Below are 19,969 nucleotides of genomic sequence, written 5' to 3' on the forward strand. Positions count from 1 at the left end.
GTCTCCATTTTCCTGAATAAATACTCCCTAATGAGTCTGTTGAATGTTATTGGAGTATTTTGGAAAAAAATAGTCTTGGTTTACAGGCTCCCATGCTCTACCATAAATATTCACTCATTTTTACTGCAGTATGGACAATCTGTAAAATACACCGCTCATATCCACCCAAGCTTGTTTAACACTATTTTTCAAGCCCACAACATCTATCATTGAGACAGACAAGGGCAGTGCAAAGAATTGCCCCCAATGCTGAGGTCTCCGCTGAATAATACTCCATCCAATTTACCCATTCATTACCATTTATTTTTCATCATTTGGTCAAAATCCTGACACACTCTAACTTTTTCTGACTATCAAACATTTGTCAATAAAGTTAGACACAGATCTGCCACCTTGCATGTACACTGCAGCATTTCCCACAACTTTCTCATATTTAAGCAACTCAATCAAGCTTCCACTTGGTCAGTAGGATTTAGCACCAAAGAAACTCTAATTTAAAATGTACGTTGCATAAATGTCTAGTTTACATAATGTAATAACTATCTTGATTTATCTAATAAATTGCTGCTTTATGGATGATGTTTTTCCATTCTCTATTTTATCTTAACCAAGTTCATTAAATAATGTAGTTAGGCCAGAATGAATGCTATTAAAGTGCCAGCAACCCGGGTTTAAATTTGACACTATCTGTAAGGCATTTATACATTCTCTGCATGACCTGTGTGGGCTTCCTCCAGGTGCTCTGATTTTCTCCCATCCTTCAAAAACAGAGTTTGTAAGTTAATTTTGTGTATTTAGCTCATGAACTCATGGGACAGAAGGGCATGTTATTATGATGTAACTTTTAATTTGTTTTTAAAAAGTTAAGGGAAAGGTAAAAGTAACTGGTCCATCTGATCTAACCGAACTTCAAATTCTAGGCACCCGTCTGCTCTTTATTCATAACACTTGATAAAGGGCTCAAGCCTGAAACGTTGGTCATCCCTAATTTGTAGATAATGCATGACCGAGTTTCTCCACCATGTTTGTGTATTGCATTGGATTATTTTTGTTCTGTGAGTTTTAGCTTTCCAGAAATTTTCCTACTTAACATCAAGTTTGTTTTGACCAACTCTTGGATCATTTCTCAAAGCTTTAGGATGAATCCCTCACATCCTTGATTAAGCTGAAAGAACAAAAACTTCAAAACTTTCTACTTCAGAAGAGTTTGCAACCAAATTTCAGAAAAATAAAACTATAAATCCAATCAAAAGTGACTTCAATTAAGAAATTTTGCAGCTCATGTAATCAAGTGTATTAAAATTCTCTTACCTTTTTATGTTTAAACTGGATCTTTTTAAAGATGCTTACAATCCAAAGATAAAATGTTGCAGAAGTTGGAAATCACAAACATGAACATAATATGCTGGATGTTTCGGAGTTCTGATGATAGGTCATCAAAATTATACACTTTTTTCTCTCTCCCCACATCTATCTTGACATGCCGAGAATTTCCCACATCGCTTTGCAGAATAAATTCAGCTGATTCCTAACAGGCTCCTTTATTTACACAGCGAAAAATAAATCTTTAACCCTAATGTTTGATACTACACACAATAAGTAACTGCCTCATTTCAAAATAATTGGTATTGTTAGGGCACAAAAGAGTCTGCTACCTTGGATTCCAGAAAATATGAACTGTATGAGAAAACATCTGTGTGCCTAGGTATAAAAATGGAATAACAATTGGGTCTGTCAACACTGATGTTATTATCAAGGATGTTGACTTTCCTGGTCCTGAATTTCGTAAGTTCTGGAAGAGGAATATAATCTTTATAGGATGTCTTTTGCCATCATTAATGAATTGGTCTGAGAAGCAACAAGATGGCGGCACTGACGGAGCTGCTGCAGCGGCAGCGCTCCCACTGGTGTGGACCCGCGGGGAGCAAGGGAGCTGAGATGCAGCGCTCCCGTGGAGTAGAGCCACCCAGTCAACTTTGAAGGCCTGTTGAGGGAGTCGACAGTGGTTTTAGTTGAAATCCTGTGAGCACTGTCTGTGCTCAAGATGGCGGCACCTATTAAATCGGCAGCAGCCATGAGGGGCTGCAGATTCCGGAGAAGTGGAGAACTGGAATAGGACACCAAAGGATGGGAAGATCTGAGGAAGAAGCAGAGGGACAGTGACCACAGCGGCAGACCAGTGAGGGGGCTGTGCATCTGAGTGACCAGTTCATGTGAAGGGCTGCTGGAGACTCAAGGTGAGGAACCCGTGGAAGCAGTGGGCTTCTGGAGACCACTGTCAAGAGACTTGACAGTGGACTGCTGGAGATGGGCTCGAACTGGCTGGAGAGGTACCAGATATCAGAACCAGGATGCGAGGAAGTGCCAAGGGGGCTGAAAAGTTCCTGATCATGTTGGAGGTTCGGATCTGGAGCTCGGGGTGCCAATGGTTTGATCCAGACTGTGTGTTGCTGTGGACACAGTGACTCTGGTGTGGTGGGGGGGGGGGGGGGGGGGGGAGTTATTGTCTTTTACTTATCTCTCTCTCTGACTGTAAGTACTGTAAGAGGTGCTTAGGCAATTCTTGCCAGTGATGAATCTGACTGCCTTGCAGCAGGCAAAAAGAAATTTCATGTAATACAGCACTATTTTATTACTATGATAATAATTTAAATCTTGAATTTTTCATTTTTGAATATTGAACTACTCACAGTTCATTAATTCTTGATGAGAGAAGCAAGCATTTCACGACTTCTGACTCTCCCCAATATTAAAATAGCATGCCCCAGGAATCAAAGTAGAAGCCTCAACCCTGGAAACTATGAGTAGGCCAAGTAGTTATCCTATTCTAAGAATAATAAATCCGTTTCCAAGAACCAAGTGCTAAAAGGGCCTTAATTGATCTTCCTATCTGACATCAAGATCAGGATTGGAAAGGATACAAACTTCTTGACATTTGACAATGGAATCTTCCTCCTATTAAAATGCTTGAAATACAACCTTGTCAGAGTCACCATCTGGTTTCTCCACAGGGACAAGACCACATTGATTCAGGCAAGTATGGCACTGCAAGAATTTCCATACAACCTTGATCTCGTAGGTGCAGATGTCTGCTGGACCAACAACTCATGTCCACTGTTATTTCCATCAGATAGGCCACAAGACCAAGCAGCCACAAAAAAGTCAAATATCAACTATCTCAAAACGCTGTCGTCAGCACTCGCAGACAGCCGAACAACATCCCAACCAACAGCAGCTGCAGACATTCACAGAGCCTGCAGTGCCCCAAGGTCCATCACAATTAGCACCTGTGTGGAGATTATTTGGCATCGCTCACAGAAAACATCAGGATTGATATGATGAGAATCAGATGATCCAGGAGATAACTAACCACAAACGAAAGGCATGAGAGAATTAGAAATTCCACCACATCTCAAGGGAAATAGATCACAATAACCTTGCGGTAGAGGTTCAACAAAACAACTTCAAACCTCAATAATAAAGAGTGGATGGAAAGAATGAAAGTTATGCAGCAACTGACTGATTACTAACTTGTATGTACATTCTTCAACCTTCTCAAGACCAGCCAAGGCCTAACACTCACAAGCCACCCCACTGAGTGCCAAGAATAGATCAGAGCTATTCAGGCAATCAGCATTTTGAAGAGCTCCTTCTCGAAGAAATCGGGCCAAGGAAAGGCAGATGGAATTTAAATCTAAAGAAGGATGGCACAGTTAGTATAGTGGTTAGCGCAACACTATTGCAGTGACAATCACCTAGGTTCAAATCCAGCTGTAAGGAGTTTGTAGGTTTTCCCTCCATTTTCACATGGATTTCTTCCGGGTGCTTCTGTTTCCTACCAAATTCCAAAGACGTTCGGGCTTTGTAGGCTATTTGGTCACATGGGTGTAATTGGGTGGAGCAGACGCATGAGCCAGAAGGACTTGTTAACAAGACAGATTATGGGAAGATACAAAAGGGTTGTCATAGTGGGAGACTTCAATTTCCCCAATATTAATTGGGATGTCCTTCGAATGCTATTTGATCTAATTGTATCAACAAGTTGAAAAGGGAATTATAGCAAATAGAAAATATCAAAACCTTAGGTATCCTTGCTGAAATTCTAAATCTGGAGTGAAACATCTAAAATGTGCTCTTTCTCGTCTGAGAAGGCGGCGTGCAAAGTAACTTCAGAGATGCCAAAATCTAATCATCTTCATACCAGGAAATAAATGAGACTGTAACTACTAAAGAAAGGCCTCCACAATGAGACATTCTCCACTGGTCGTGAGTGCAGCCTGGTGGAGGGCTTTGGCTGCTGAGTCCCAGCTCAGTCACCCTCACTCTCTGTGATCAGCACCTGCACTTCATACCACTCTGGTGGGATTGACAGAAGCCGCAGCCAGCAGCAGTGCTCCTTCAGCTCAGCCATAACTGACCTGGTCTACAGCTTTTGCATCTCACTTCTCATTGGAGGGAAAGTGACCTACCACCCAAGCTCCACTTCAAAACTAACACCATAGTCAATGAGCTGCAGCAGACTGTACCGGGTACATACAAACTCAAGTACTAAACTCCAAGATTTTGTTGAAGCATTTGCAAGAGATCTGACACTGGAAATTTATGTCATCTGCCATGCCTCTCAAGACTCTAAACTTCAACACACCAAACAATAAAATTCCATGCCAAGGTAATGGAAATTGTGGACTACTTTGCATATCTCAAGTCACTTCTCAGTGATGGCAAACATTCATGATGAAATTCAGCACAGGTTGTTAATTTGCTGTTCCTTAAAAATAAATCCTAATATAAATACACTTTCTGTGACAAATTTAAGAACAAATTCTAATAGATATTACACTCTGAATTCTTATCAAAATAGCAAATGAAATGCTTATTGGGAGAGTTTTACGTCTCAGGCTGTCAGAGAAAAGATACTACCGGTTATGCAGAACTACCAATGCATCAACTATAAAACACAACCTCATATGGTGAATGAATAAACCAGCAGGGAACTGAAAAAAATAACATAATTAATTGAAAATTAACATTTATTTAATGTACTCTCAATGGACAAACCAGAAAATAAACCACACTGTTTAACTTAACATCATTACCACAGATGTTCATGAATTTTGACAACATTTTTCCCACTCACTCAACATCCCAGAAGGATTGCAAAACTCAAAGAAAACACCAAAGAGCTAAAAGCAAGATCATTTGTCCTGGAAATTATACCTATTTCCTCCTCAGATAATGGTAGGGTGCATAAAATTAAGTAGCCTAAATATTTTGTGCAATATTAAAAGTGAAATAACTGCTCAATTCAATCGGTTTACACTCTTCTAATAAATGCTTAGCATCGGCAATGATTTGACCTTGACATTCATGGAGGTGCCAAATGGCTGATGATGAGCAACAGCTTGAACGATGAATGGGTTAAATACAGTTGTTATTATGAAAAAATGTATAAAATGTACAATTATATACTAGGAGGTTTGTTGGAGCTGTATTTTTACATCTACTTAGTATTCCACCAGTTGCCATTACACATGTTGATGCCAATCAGCCATTTGCTGCAAGATTTTGCAAAACCCCATTAATCATTGCACCCTGTCCCTTCTTTCGCAAAACTGGCTGCTTGCCAGCAAGTCAATCTTTTTCAAATCAGTTCGATCCTTTTCAGTAATCATTCAAATTTTAAAAAATAATATAGTCAATGACCTACATAGAAGTAGATTTTATAGTAATGCTTTATCCTGATATCAGCCAATTTCTTCTTTGCCTCACAGACAAGATAGTAATAGATCAAGGCTTGTCGAATACATTCATTCCATTGACCTCTGAAATGACCTACGCAGAAGCAGTCATGCATCGCACACTGGTATAAATCTTCACGGACAAGTAAAACCTGTTCTGTTTGGCACAAAGCCCTCTAGCTATAAAAGTTACTCAGAGGAGGGCAAGAAGGGGCCACATTTTCAGAGCACATGTAGCACACGATAAAAAAAATGATAAACTGAATATATTTTAGAGATTAAAAGAAACAATTTAGTAAATCAACACAAATTGCTTGAAACATCTAATTAACTATTTGGTTTTTAAACCATTTTAAATTTTTTTTTAAATACACTTTGAAATCTTGAAACAGGATTGAGGTACACAAACAAACTTAGGATGATTATCATTAACTCATTAACCATCCAATTAAAAATATGCACCCCAGGCCATTAAATGTTATATTTCCAATATATGATTTGATCCTGGAGTAAATTCTAATTCTAAAAAGGTAACCATTTTATGTTATTGCTCAAAAGCTATAATTAATTTTGCAGTCACGTCTCTATTTAAAACAAAAATTTTAAACTTCAATGGCAAGACCTCAATTGTATAAGAACTATTTTACTTGCAATGAAAAAAAAATTAGAATAATTTGACTCTTTATGATTTCTAATTCATATATAGTTTGCTATCCCCTATTTTGACAATCAATTGCCAGAAAAATGTGGCCTATCAACTCTTAACATCCCCTCCCAACAAGTGCACCGAAGTGAGTCACTAGAAATCCATATTCCACAGCACATCCCATATTTTTAAGATACAACATTAAGACCTTAAAATCTGTACAAAATTAGCAATTTCAACCTAAATATCTACTGGCTTCCTCAGGAGAGAGCCTAGTTTGAATTGCTGGCCACTCAGCAGTACAAAGGAAAGTAAATAATGCATCACTTCAGCAGCGCACAAACCTGTAAATACCAATTCATCCTTCGTGTAAAAAGCGAAAATAAAATTAGAAAAACTGAGCTCATTTATTCAATGTTTACAATTATTGTTTAAAATTTTACATCAACTATCATTTCCAAGATAGATTAAATTATTTCACATTTGCACTTAATTTTTGAAGCTTATTCTCATCTCTGAATATTGTGGAACAATGGACTTGGTATAGTGTTCACACTACACGGGTGTGGAGAAAAACAACATGCACACACAAAGCCTTGGAGTCGAGACTGGTTTATTGTACTGGCCATCGCATTTATATGCGCTGATATCAGGACACCACGTCATCGGAGCACCAGCCTGGGATTGGCCGACATTCCCGCCACAGGTCACTATCTTCCCACAGTGCAGGAGGTCACCTGGGACAACAGCCGGCGTCACCCCCAGGTCCGCACGGTTGCCGTGTTCATTGGCCATTTTGTGGGCCGGTCCGCGTCTCCATGCGCGGGCCGCTACATTGAAAAAATTATGTTGTTAGTTCACACTGTCACAGTTTGTCATGGACAAAAACTGCTAAGCAATAATATCAATCAACTCACAATCACCATAACATTGCTGGTTAGGTAGAATCTCTGAAGTACAAATTAAAATGAACAATTTCATGTCAAGATCCTTTCTCTTCCCAGGCCTAGATGCCACTTCTCAATAAATTAAGCACATAATATAGCACTGTACAGCACAATACAGGCCCCTCAGCCCAGGATGTTGTGCCAACCTACATAAACCTCATCCATGATCAATCTAAACCTTGCATCCCACACAGTGCACACCCCCCCCTCCCCCAAACCTTTCTTATATCCATATCTAGGAGGTTTTGTTTTTAAAATGTCCTTATTGTCTAGCTTCAACCACTACCCCAGCAATTCATTCCAAGTACCCACCAATCTGTGTGTAAAAAAAACTGACCTGACATCTACCTTGCATTTTTATCCATTCACCTTAAATAGATGTCCTCTGGTACTCTGGGAAAAAGGTGCTGGCTGTCCACTCTATTAATGCCCATAATAATTCTCATTCGCTCCTAAGCAAAAAGTTCTAGTTCACTCAACCTTTCCTCACAAGTCATGTTCTCTAATCGAGGCAGCATCCTGGTAAATCTCCCCGCTGAGGTTCCACATCCTTTCTTTAATGAAGCGATGACCAGAACTGAACAAAATACTCAAGGTGTGATCAAACCAGAGCTTAAAAAGATGCAACATTACCTTGCAGCTCTTAAACTCATTCCCCTAATGAATGAAGGCCAACACACCCTCTGAACCACCCTATCAATTTATGCAGCAACTTTAAAGGATCTTTGGATTTTGACCCAAGATCCCCCTTTTCCTCCACACTAAGAATCCGGTTGTCAACCTTGTACTCCACCTTCAGGTTTGATCTTCCAAAATATCTCACTTCACACTTTTCCAGATTGAACTCCATCTACCATTTTTCTATCCAAATCTGAATCCTGTCCCTATCCCATTGTAGCCCTCTATACAACCCACAACACCTCCAACCTGTGAATCATCTGCAAACTCACTAACCCACTCCTCCTCTTCCACATCCAAGTCATTTATAAAGATCATAAAGACCAGGAATTCTTGATAACCACGAACAATAAAATTCACCATTGCTTTCAGTATGTTATCATAGACTTTAGCCATTTGTGGACAAGAGCACGTTTGAAGATCAAGACTTAAAAACGAGCACAAAGTCTGTGGCAACAATGATCCCTGCCCTACTTTACATCTCTAAGTCATGGACTACCAGAGACTGCAGAGCACTGGAGGGATACCATTAACAATTTGCCACAAAACCCTCCAAATCCACCAGCAGGATAAGTAAACCAACTTCAGGCCAACATGCCCTGTATTGAACATAAGATTTTTTTTTTCCAATTGGCTCCAAAAGAGAGGCCAGATCACTTTCATGCCTATCAGCATCCTCTCAAAACAAACACTCTGTTCTGAGCTATGACATGGCAAGAGATCACTAGATGGACAAAGGAAATGATTTGCGGGTTTTCTCAAGGCCCCTTTTTAAAAAATTGCAAAATTTACACTAGCCCCTGGGAATCCAACTCTTTCCTCCTTAGTGGACAATAGGAATGGCAGCTAGGGTAGGGACATTCTCCTCTTGCAGAATTGGATAGGCTGGGAAGCCAACAGTCTCCCTGATTACTTCATCTGCATGAAGTGCACCCAATGCAACTTTTTACAGACCGTTAGGGAGTTGGAGCTGGAGTTGGATGAGCTCTAGATCATTCAAGAGCCTGGAGGGGTGGGGAGTGTGATAGACAGGAGTTACAGGGATGCAATCACACCTCAGAAGCAGGAGGAAGGTAGCTTGGTGACAGTCAGGAGAGGGAAATGGAATAGACAGCAGCGCAGGGTATCCCTGTGGCTATTCCCCTCAGTATCCCCTTTCGATACTGCTGAGGGGGCTGACCTATCCGGGCCAGGCAGCAGCCAGACCAATAGCACTGTGGTCAGCTCTGAGCCTTAAAAGAGAAGAATGAATTCGGGTTGAATGATAGTCAGAGAGAATTTGATAGTCAGGGGAACAGATTGGGGATTCTGCAGCCGCTGAAGAGACTCCAGGGCAGTGTGTTGTCTCCCCATTGCTCAGGTCCAGAATATCCCTGAGCAGGTGCAGAATATTCTTGAGAAGGAGGGTGAGCAGCCAGAGGTCATGATACATAGGAATGAGTGGGGTAGAGGTCCTGCAAAGTAAGTTGAGGGAATTAGGAAAAAGGCTGAAGAGCACAACCTGCAAGGTAGTAATCTCTGGATTTTGCCCCCAGAGCCACAAGCTAGTGAAGGTCAGAAAATAAAGATAATGCAGACAAATGTGTGGCAGAAGAGATGATTTGGGGTGGGGGTGGGGGTAATTAAACCAGATTTACAGGAGGATGGGAAACAGTGAAGAGGAAGAGGCAGTTGGCTCATAAGTATGGACAGCTGCTAGTGAGTTTGTGTGAAAGGACAGGCAGGTATGGCAACATAACAGCCAGTGGGATCACTTGCAATACAACAGGGACAGAGTCAAAAGTTACAAATAAAGGGATCAAGGTTTTGTATTTAAATGTACACACCACAAGACAAAGTGGATGACCTTGTAATACAGCAGGGTGATGTCGTGGTCATTGCGGAGTCATAGCTAAAGAACGGATGTCATTTGGGAGCTTAATGTCTAAGGATACACAGTATATTGAAAGGCAAGGCAGTTAAACAGAGGGGATCCCATGGCTCTGTTCACAAGGAACAGTAAATCATAGGTGACATACGATCAGATGATATTAAATCATTGTGAGTTGAAATAAGAAACGGCAAGGGTAAAAAGGCAATGTTGGCAGTTAGATACAGACCTCCAAACTGTAGCCAGGAAATGGACAATAAATTACAACAACAAATAGAAAAGGCGTGTCAGAAGGGCAATGTTATAGTAGTTATGGGGGATTTTAACATGCAAGTAGATTGGAGAAAACCAGGTTGGGTTTGAGATGTCAAAAGAGAGAATTTGTAGCTTTTTAGATCACGAAGGGATCAGCTGTACTGGATTGGGTGTTGTGTAATGCACCAAAGATGGTCAGAGAGCTTAGAGTAATGAAACCATTAGGGACAATGATCACAAGATGATCACATTCAATTTGAGATTTAAGGAGGAGAAACCAAAGTCAGATGCGTCAGTATTTCAGTGGAGTTAAAATCACACTCGCATAAGAGGAACTGGCCAAAGTTGATTGGAAGGGAGCACTAGTGGGGAAGATGGCACGAGAGAGGGAGGGGGAGAGAGGGAGAGAGAGAAAGAGAGAGAGGTCACAAACACACATATAATCCCGGAGAAACCAACACCTCCCACACCTTCCAATTCCCTTGGTATTTCAATATGTAAGCTTTAATCACTTAATTCAATTGATCAATATAAATGTAGAAATAAATTACAATATTCTTCCACCTCATTTATGAAATCAAAATAAAATAAAGAAAAAAGAACTAATTCAGATCTGTTGTAATTAAGGGTTGACTCTGAACATATCCTTCCACTTGAGCAAAGATTGTAAAAATTATACTCTATTGCCTCAAAGTAGCTGGGAATCAAAGAACAAACTTTCAACCTTTTTCATACAACATCTTAGCAGTATTAAATTCTTTCCTTCTCTTCAACAAACTCTCACTCAAATCAGGGCAAAACCTACCCCCTTCCCATTACAAAGGACATTGTTGTTCCTTCACTCTTCTCACAGCCAAACTCAAAACCTTCTCTCTATCTTGATAATGCAGAAACTTTATTAGTATGGAACATGGTTTCTGATTCGGAAAGGGTTTAGGTAGATGTAGAGTCTCTATGAGCTCTCTCAATTTCAATCTTATTCTCAAAATTATCTTCTCCAAATATTTTAGGAATCCGATCTTAAAAAAAAACAAGCTGCATCTGGGCCTTCTTTCCCTTCTCACCAACCCACTATTTTAATATTATTTATTCTACTAAAATTCTCTATAATATCCACTTTATCAGAAAGTTTTTCATTTACTGTAATTAAACCAGTAGTTGCATCTTCCACATTAGTCACTCTGTCTTCAACATGTTGTACATCTTTCACTTTAGTAATTATTTCATCCATTTTCTCTAGTTTATTCATTTTATTTACCACATCCAATATTTTATCAGTTTTTTTTCTTTCATCTCCTTAATTTCATATTTCCTTAAATATGAGCTTTAATCTCATATTTAACTTCTGTTAATCCTTCCTTAATTTCCCCTTTCATAACTTTAAATTGTTCCATTAACATTGTGGATTAAGTCCTCTTTTTAATACAAGATCCAAATTTAATTTCCTCTACCTCCTCTTCTTACATCCCTTCTTTGTCATCTTCAACTGAAGAACCTCCTCTTGAGCCCAATTCTTCTTCCTCCTTTGCAGAGTCCCCCAACTTTTCTCCAAGGGATTCCTGCACTCCCAGAATTGCTTTGGGTTTTGACACACCATGCATGCAGGCGTTCTTGTGCATGCATAGTTCACTCATAGGTTCTCCACCAATGCCATCTCTCCACACTAGCGGTGGGGAGGCGACGACAGGAGTCCCTCCAGCAGCTAACCAAGTTGGGAGGAAGAACGAAGTCCAATGCCCTGCTTCATCATCAAGGCAAGCCCAAGTTCTTTTTTTTTCTTGTCTTCCTGTCAGATTCCTGATGTCGTTGTTACGGCTTTTTCTTTTTTTGGAGGCATCATAGATATAGAGTGAGGAAATTCAGATAGACTTTTAAAATATTTTAACTTCAAACAGTACTTATTTAAAACTTTTTTTTAAAGCTAATTTCCCAAGGGAGTCAGAAGCCTACGTGTTGATCCTACGGCATCATGTGATGTTCCCCTCCCCCCCCAATTGGCAATCTTCATACTTTTGCAGAAATAGAAAGAAACCAAAATTTCTAACAAGCTAAGTTGTATTTCTGCCCTTCCCCACAATTTACCTATATTACTTACACTGCAACAACATGATTCTTTTTAAGAAAAAAAAAAGTTTGGGATATGGAGTGTCCTGGCAAAGCCACATTTATTTCAGCAATCTAATTACAAAACAAAATATATAAAAATTATTTTATAATTAAAAATATAAATTTACTATAAATGCAAGACAGAAAAAGAAATAATAAATATCAAATGAGATATAAATATTCATTGTTGCAATTAGTGCTAACAGATTGTTTGGTGGTATATCTTGAAGGAGGAGTCAAGTCAGAAATGTCAGTTATACATCTTTACCTCAGTGGACATTCCCAAGACCTGCTGAGTTTCTCCAGCATTTCTGTGTGTTATGGTTAGGGTTAGAGAAGTGTGGGGAGATTCAATACTCTGATAGCAGTTGGATAAAAACAGTTATTGAGCCTGCAAATGCTAGATTTAAGGCTTCTGTACCTTCTGCCCATGCTGAACTTGGCTATGTTTGCCACTCTCTGCATTCCTGGGAACCTACTTTCCAAAGCAGGCCATGATACAGCCAGTCAGTATACTTTCTACAGCACACCTGTAGTTTCATTGAGTATTTGACAACATGCCAAATCTCTTCAGACTTATTAGAAAGTAGAGGAGTTTGTGTTGCCTTGATATGCTGCCTCCAGGAGAGGTCATTCAATATGTGGACTCCGGGAAATTTGAAAGTACTAACCCTCTCCACCTCCACCACAGTTCCATTAATTAGGACAGGTTCATGTTCGCTCAATGGTGGTGTCCTCAGCAAATTTATAGATTCCATTGGAGCTGAATTTTGCTGAACAATCGTGAGTGCACAAGTAATAGAGCAAGGGATTAATATTACAGCCTTAAGTTCCCATGTTGATGGTGATGTTATCGATCTGCACCAATTGAGGTTTGCAAATGAAGAGGATCTAGTTGCAGAGTCTCAGATCTCGGAGTTTACTTATTTATTTTGATGACATATGCCATGAAATATTGAGCTGTAGTCAATAAACAACAGAATGATGAAGGACATTTTTATCTTAAATTGCAAGAGAATAGGAATATATCCACCAAATAACATTTTCATCAATGAGAAACATTTAACATGAATGGACTTATTACGAACTTCAAGAATCTACCTTCACAATCTCTATGGTGGCATAATATTTTTTCCCCCAAGAAAAAGATAAACAATTATTGTAGCCCTATTATAACCACACCATTGGTATCAAGCAGGAAAATAGTGAAAATTACCTGCATAGAAGGAAAATAACAACCAAATAATCTTTTTCTTCCCTATTCAGTAGCCTCAATATACTGAAAGAGCTTGACAAGTAATGACAAAAAAGGCAGCAGGGAAGGGAAATTATACAGCTATGCATAAAGTCTACATCTACAAATGAGCAAATAAATAATATTTACACATTTTTTTTAGTGTGACACCTATGCAAACAAAAAAAATAACTGAAGGATTTGCCACAACAAAATGGGATCCCATCCACAATTCTCCAATATTACCATTTTACACATGAGAAAGTACAAATCAGAGCAGAGTCAGAAAAAAAGTGATGTCCCACTCCTGACTCAACCAATTCAAATTCTGGACACAGATGAAATGTCCACTGATGTAATTCTTTCCTTTTGAAGTTTAATATTAATTTTATCCAGCTGTGCATTATGTATGTTGCCTCAAAGTAGAATATGGAGACAAGTTAGAATTCATATACTGACCTATAAAACATTTTGAAAAGCCATTATTCTGATTGTATTTAGATACATCATATCTAAAGAATTTAATTTCTTACCATTTTGATGCCAGTTGAGAATGTGACAGGTTTCACTTTCCGTTGTGTTTCTAATTGCGTTTCCAATTGCACAGTCCGGTCCTTATGCTGAGCCAAGAGCATACTGGCAGGCAGCTGGGAACTCTCCTACCACAAATATTAATGAAAGATTAACATTTTCATCAATAAGATGGGAGCTGGATTTTTTTCCCCCACGTACACATCAAAAGAATTACAATTATATCAAATTAATCAACAATATTTTTGTACAGAATGAAAATTCCTTTTCACATTAAAATCAATTTAAATTAACTCTATTTCACAACTTTTCTATCATTATTTATCTAAAGTGGGTTCTGAGTTTTGAGGGTGGCAAACCAAGGCAGCTTCAATCATTTCATTTAGGAAATTAAATAAAAAATTCTGTCTTTGAAACTCAAAAAAAAATAAGAAGACACCTTCTCAACTTTACCATCCATTTCTTTACAAGAGTAAAAAGTCTTTTCTGAAAGGAGATTGGCAAAAAGCAAGTGAATATATCATGAATAGTTCCAGCCCAGTCCTGGTAATAGTTTCCAATTACAGAATACAGGAAGCAGGAATTTATTTCCTATAAAAGACCGAGTACAGAATTCATAAGTTATGTTAAACTCATGAAAGATCCTCACCAGGGCAGAGTTCAATATCCAGCTGTGCGAATTAGGACATGGAAAAATTAAGAAAATATAAGAATGCATGATTAAAGAAAAACATGTTACCTTTAATAAACTTAAAAGTTGACAATCAAATCCTTTGCACCCACGCATATTTTCCCCACTTTTTAATTTTGCCAAGGATTTGTATTCTAGCTATAATAATCAGGTAAAAAAATAATGAATGCAACTTACAAATGAACAACTTAGTCTTTTTGCCTCTTGTTTCCTCTCATGCCTAGTCGTCAGAAATTTTTGAATTTTTTCTTGGATCGTGGATTGAACATGACATGCCTTTAGCTCAGTGCCGCATTGTTCTATGTGTTTTCTCCATTAGACTTGAAAAACACCTTTTAATAATTTTCTTTATGACCATATAATGAGGAGATTAAATGCACAGGTTTCTAAGTTCCTTAGTGTGTTAATGTAATTCAAAAGAGATCCAACTTCAGTAGTTTTCCAAGGGATACTTAATTCATATTTGTTGATTTTGTTTTTTAAATTTCCCTTTGTCTCAGAGTTTTTAAACCATATTCTTCTACTCCTTTCATAGTTCTGTCATAACTTCTGATTTTGCACTTAATAAATTTAATCATATTCTGTGCTTCTTAACAATATCTTGCAACTTATGACAAATCTGTAAATCCATTCAACCCATGATGGCTTGCACAGGAGCAATCCCATTTGACCCATTTTCCATCCCCCCCCACCAACCCACCCCCACCGAATCCTTCCAACTTAAACTCTCATAAAAGCCTATCAACTTCCTTTTGATTTCTTATGGCATTAATCTACACCAAGGCCAATTTACAGTAACCAATTAACCTATGTTTAGGACATAGAGGAAAGTGGAGCACCCAAGCAAACCCCACACAATAATAAAGAATGCATCCAAACTCTGCTCAGACAGGATTGAACTCATATCTAAAGCTTTGATGCACTAATAGCTGAGCCATGGGTGTTATCCATATTTATTCTCATTCTTGTCAGACCTCATCAAAATATGTTTTAAACCACCATTTGAACCACAATTTCAAAACTTATTCTTGAGAATAATATCTGAAAGAAGCATTTGTGCAATTTTATCAGCTAGGTGATAAATCAGGAATAGGTAAATATATGAAGATGGCTTAAAGTTAGAGAAAAATCCTACTTAAACAATCAAAATCAAGACCCTGAGGTAAAAGGCTGATATCTAACCGATCTCACCACATTCAAAGATATTCACAAATCAGTGAGTTTAGATGGATAACACTAAAAATAATCTCGAAATGCATGTAAAGGGAATTCCCAGCAGCAAATATTTATGTATTTAACAATTATTATTGTAGTGCAGAATTATCTTCCAAGTTTAAATCCAAATTTACCAGATCATCAATGAGGGCTTGTCTATTTTTCTTTTTCGCTAACTGCTGCATTTGCTCTTCCTTTAACAAAAGCATTCGTCTCCGATCATTCTCTTGCCGTTCAAACTCTAAAGTCTCTTCCAAGTCTTCTTGCTCCCGGCTCTGAAATAGAAAATAGGGTTGTTACGTTGGCAAGGTAACCATACAGAACTGTCAATCATCCTTTAGGTACTGTCCAGCCTCTCCAGTCTGCCATTCAGGTGTGTGCCCATCCACCAGCAGAAGCACTATCATTGACTGAACCCATACTTCACAGCCCCTGCTCAGCAGAGCGGGATATTTAAACCTGAGCACGTCATTGTCCATTCTCTTTGCCATGTGGTCAGGTCCTGCACTCGTTCCAGGTCATTGTTGCCACGGTGAATGCCATCCGGAGGGAAATGCAGGTAAAGGACTAGTAACCCTTAGGCTGACCAGGATATCACCAGCAATCCAGTAGATACTGGCATTGAAGCCACAGTCCTCTGTTTACTTGGGGTTAGAGGCGGTGTTTCTTCCCCGTAGGTAGCCAGTTAGGGCACCTCATCAGGAGTCAGAACACCCTGCACATGCAGGTCATTACTCCCAAGCTAGGTGAGGATTCGTGCACACTCCTTTGTCGCTTAGTCCCGTCCATCGGTCGGGATTCCAAGGTTGGGTGCAAGCCAGTAACCTTAACCTCTGTGTTTGTGTGTGTGTCTGTGTGGGTGTGTGAAGCTGCTTGTATTGAACTTGTTTAGCTTGACCTGTGTGTAGGTGTTGTAGCAGATTAACTGTGTTTGCACTGGGACTGCCCCAGAGCACATTTTTCTGTATATTGTTTTAATAAAGCACATGTATTGTTGCACTGCACTGTGTCCGGACTCGCTTGTCTGCTGTACCCAAAAACGAGCCCTTTCCCCACAATGCAGAGGAGTATTTGCTGCAGCATCAAGCTTTGATTTAACTGAAGATTGTCAAATGCATCATTCAAACATAAAATTAGCAAGATCCCAAGTTACAACAGACTAATATTTTTGTTAAAGACACACAAAAGATTACAGGTGCTGTCACTGAAGCCACACACAACCTATTGGAGTAACTCAGCAAGTCAAGCTGCATCAGTATGGAAAGAAAATACGGTTGACTCAGGAAAGAAGCCCATATCAGGACATACAGTGCCCTCCATAATGTTTGGAACTAAGACATATTTTTTCCTTTGCGTTCCACCATTTTAAATTTGTAATCAAATAATTCACGTGATTACAGTGCACAGTCTAGCTTTACTAAAGGTTATTTGTGTACATTTTGTTTTGACCATGTAGATATTACAGCACTTTTTATACACAGACCCCTCATTTCAAGGCACCATAATATTTGGTACATAGCAATGGCGTGTATATTAGTCATGTTTAGTACTTTGTTGCATATCCCTTGCATGCAATGAAGGCTTGAAGTCTGTGATTCTTAGATATCACCAGGTGCTAAGCATCTGCTCTACCAGGCTTCCACTGCAGCCATCTTCAACTCCAGCTTGTTTTGGGGGCTTATCCACTTAAGTTTTCCCTTCAGCATATGGAAGGCCTGCTCAATTGGATTTTGATCAGGTGACTATCTTGGCCATTCAAGAATTTTCCAGTTTTAATATTGTTAGGAGCCCAAAGGACTCCAAAACCCAGCAGCAATAGATATTCAACACAACAAATGGTTACTTAAAGAAAAGTTCCTTTTAATTATCTTTAAACATGAAAACAGAATCACACTTTAACTTATCACTATTAACTTAACTAACCTAATTTAACCCCCTTCTAATTCTAAGCGCCCATGTATGTACTGTGTGTGTAAATTTAAGAAAAGTTCTTTGGTTCACAGTTCAATCTCACTTCTCATTCTTCCAAGTTCATTGATTTCAGGCAGTTCTTATACTGTGCACAGAATTTAACATGTATAAAGTATGCCAGGCTTTGGTGCTCGAAAGGTAAATGGTTACCGCTCAGGAAGGTTTTTGTAAGTTTGCAGAGAGAGATGTGTAGTTCCAGGATTTCCACAACTGAGGTACCACCATTAGTCACCTCAATGTCTTGCTGATGAAACTTGCCCCATCAGCGTACTCCAGATGATAACCTCTTTCTTTCAGGCTACTAGAGTTTCATTCTGTTCCTCTTATTCCAAGAGAAACATCAGACAGATAGCCCTTCCAGCCATCCGCCACTCGGGAGCTTCTGTTTCAATTCCAACAAGCTTCTCCTGGCTTGTTACAGCTTTCTGTTTACATACAGTCCAACACTCCCTTCTCTCTCTGAGACTCAAACTCCCAGGCAGCATATCCTTCTCTCTCTCACTTGCAAAACCCCTCCTTCTCCAGCAAACAATAGGAGTTAGTCTTTTAGTCAATCTGTTGTTTTAGGTAAACAAGAACCTCTCAATGACCTCTGAATGAGCACTTTGCAGAGAGGTCAAAAGCCTTGCAAAAAGGTCCAAAACAGACAACCTGGATCTGGCTGTTCTTCAAGACAATAGTCCATTCATTTCATGACATTATTTCAATTAGCATCTACTTGTGAAATATGCATAGCATACCTCATAGTTCCTCTTCAAAGTACTTTGGATATGAATTCTCCAATATTTTAAATAAAATCTGTTTTAAAGTGTGTGTATGTAATCTACTCCAATTTTACCAATTTATCTCCCAAAAACATCTCCAAATATTCCATCACAATACTTTTTAAAACTTATTTACTGCTTTCACAGAATGTTTAGGATTATTGTCTTGCTGTAGAATGAAGCACTGTCCAATCAGTTTGGAGGAATTTGCTAAAAACTTGAGCAGATGTTTCTATACACCTCAGAATTCATTTTGCTACTGCCTGTACCTGTGGCAGCCATACAAGCCCAAGCTATAACAACCTCACCACGTTTCTCAGATGAAGTGGTATGCTTTGGATCATGGCCAGTTCCTTTATGCCACCATACTTTTGCCATCACTCTGATCTCCTGGTCTCAACTATCCATAAGGCCTTCTTCCAGAATCTAAAAGCTCTTTTAAGTACTTCTTGGCACACTGTAATCTGGCCACTCTGCTTCTGAGGATAACTAGTGGTTTGCATCTTGTAGTATAGCCTCTGTACTTCTGTCCATGAAGTCTTCTGAGGACAGTGGTCATTGACATAACCACACCTGCCTCCTGAAGAGTGTTGATTTGTCAGACACGTTTGGGGATTTTTCTTCATTATAATGAGAATTCTTCTGTCAACAGCAGTGGAGGTCTTCCTTGGAATACCAGTCCCTTTACAATTACTGAGCTCACCAATTCTTTCTTCTTAATGATGTTCCAAACAGTTAATTTTGGTAATCCAAAGGTATGGCCGACGTCTCTTACTGTTTTATTCTCGTTTTTCAGCCTCATAACAGCTTCTTTGACTTTCATTGGCACAACTCAGGACCTCATGTAGAAAAATGGCAACTGCAGACTCCAAAGGTGATCAAGAGCTTAGAAGGAAGCCTAGCTCTCTTATACCTGAACAAATGAAGCAATTAAACATACCCGAGTACTCACAAACACATGTAAAGCCAAATGTCCCAAATATTATGGTGCCCTGAAATGGGGGAACTGAGTATAAAAAAAAATGCTGTACTATCTATATGGTCATACTAAAATGTATACAAATAAACTTTAATAAAATCTGGGATTTGAAATTTAATCACATGCGAATTGTTTGATTACAAATTTAAAACTGTAGATCTCAGGGGCAAATAAAGAAAAAAAAATGTCTTTTTCCCAAACCTTATGGAGGTCACTCTATCTGCGGATGCCATTTTTAGCTTCATGTTTAGCTTCAGATTCCATCAGCTGCAATTTCCTATGTGTACACAATTTAACATTTACTTTGAGAGCAAAAGCCTCAAGACATTACTAAAGGCAACTAT

The 19,969-nt window shown here is 39.0% G+C and overlaps 1 protein-coding gene across 4 annotated transcripts in view; it reads right to left on the minus strand.

Annotated features, from left to right (window-relative positions):
• mnat1 (MNAT1 component of CDK activating kinase) overlaps window positions 1–19,969 on the minus strand; it is a 124,604-nt gene that overhangs the window by 70,986 nt on the left and 33,649 nt on the right. For 3 of the 4 annotated variants that reach the window (XM_069916283.1, XM_069916281.1, XM_069916282.1), the window contains exons 5-6: window positions 16,046–16,186; window positions 14,008–14,133 (exon numbers count right to left, since the gene is read on the minus strand). In XM_069916283.1, the coding sequence (XP_069772384.1) occupies window positions 14,008–14,133; window positions 16,046–16,186 (267 nt within the window). Of the gene's footprint in view, window positions 1–6,810; window positions 7,215–14,007; window positions 14,134–16,045; window positions 16,187–19,969 lie in introns of those variants that run through there. The other variant, XM_069916284.1, reaches the window with a different exon arrangement.

This window comes from Narcine bancroftii, chromosome 2, assembly GCF_036971445.1.
Source record: "Narcine bancroftii isolate sNarBan1 chromosome 2, sNarBan1.hap1, whole genome shotgun sequence".
Classification (NCBI taxonomy): Eukaryota; Metazoa; Chordata; class Chondrichthyes; order Torpediniformes; family Narcinidae; genus Narcine; species Narcine bancroftii.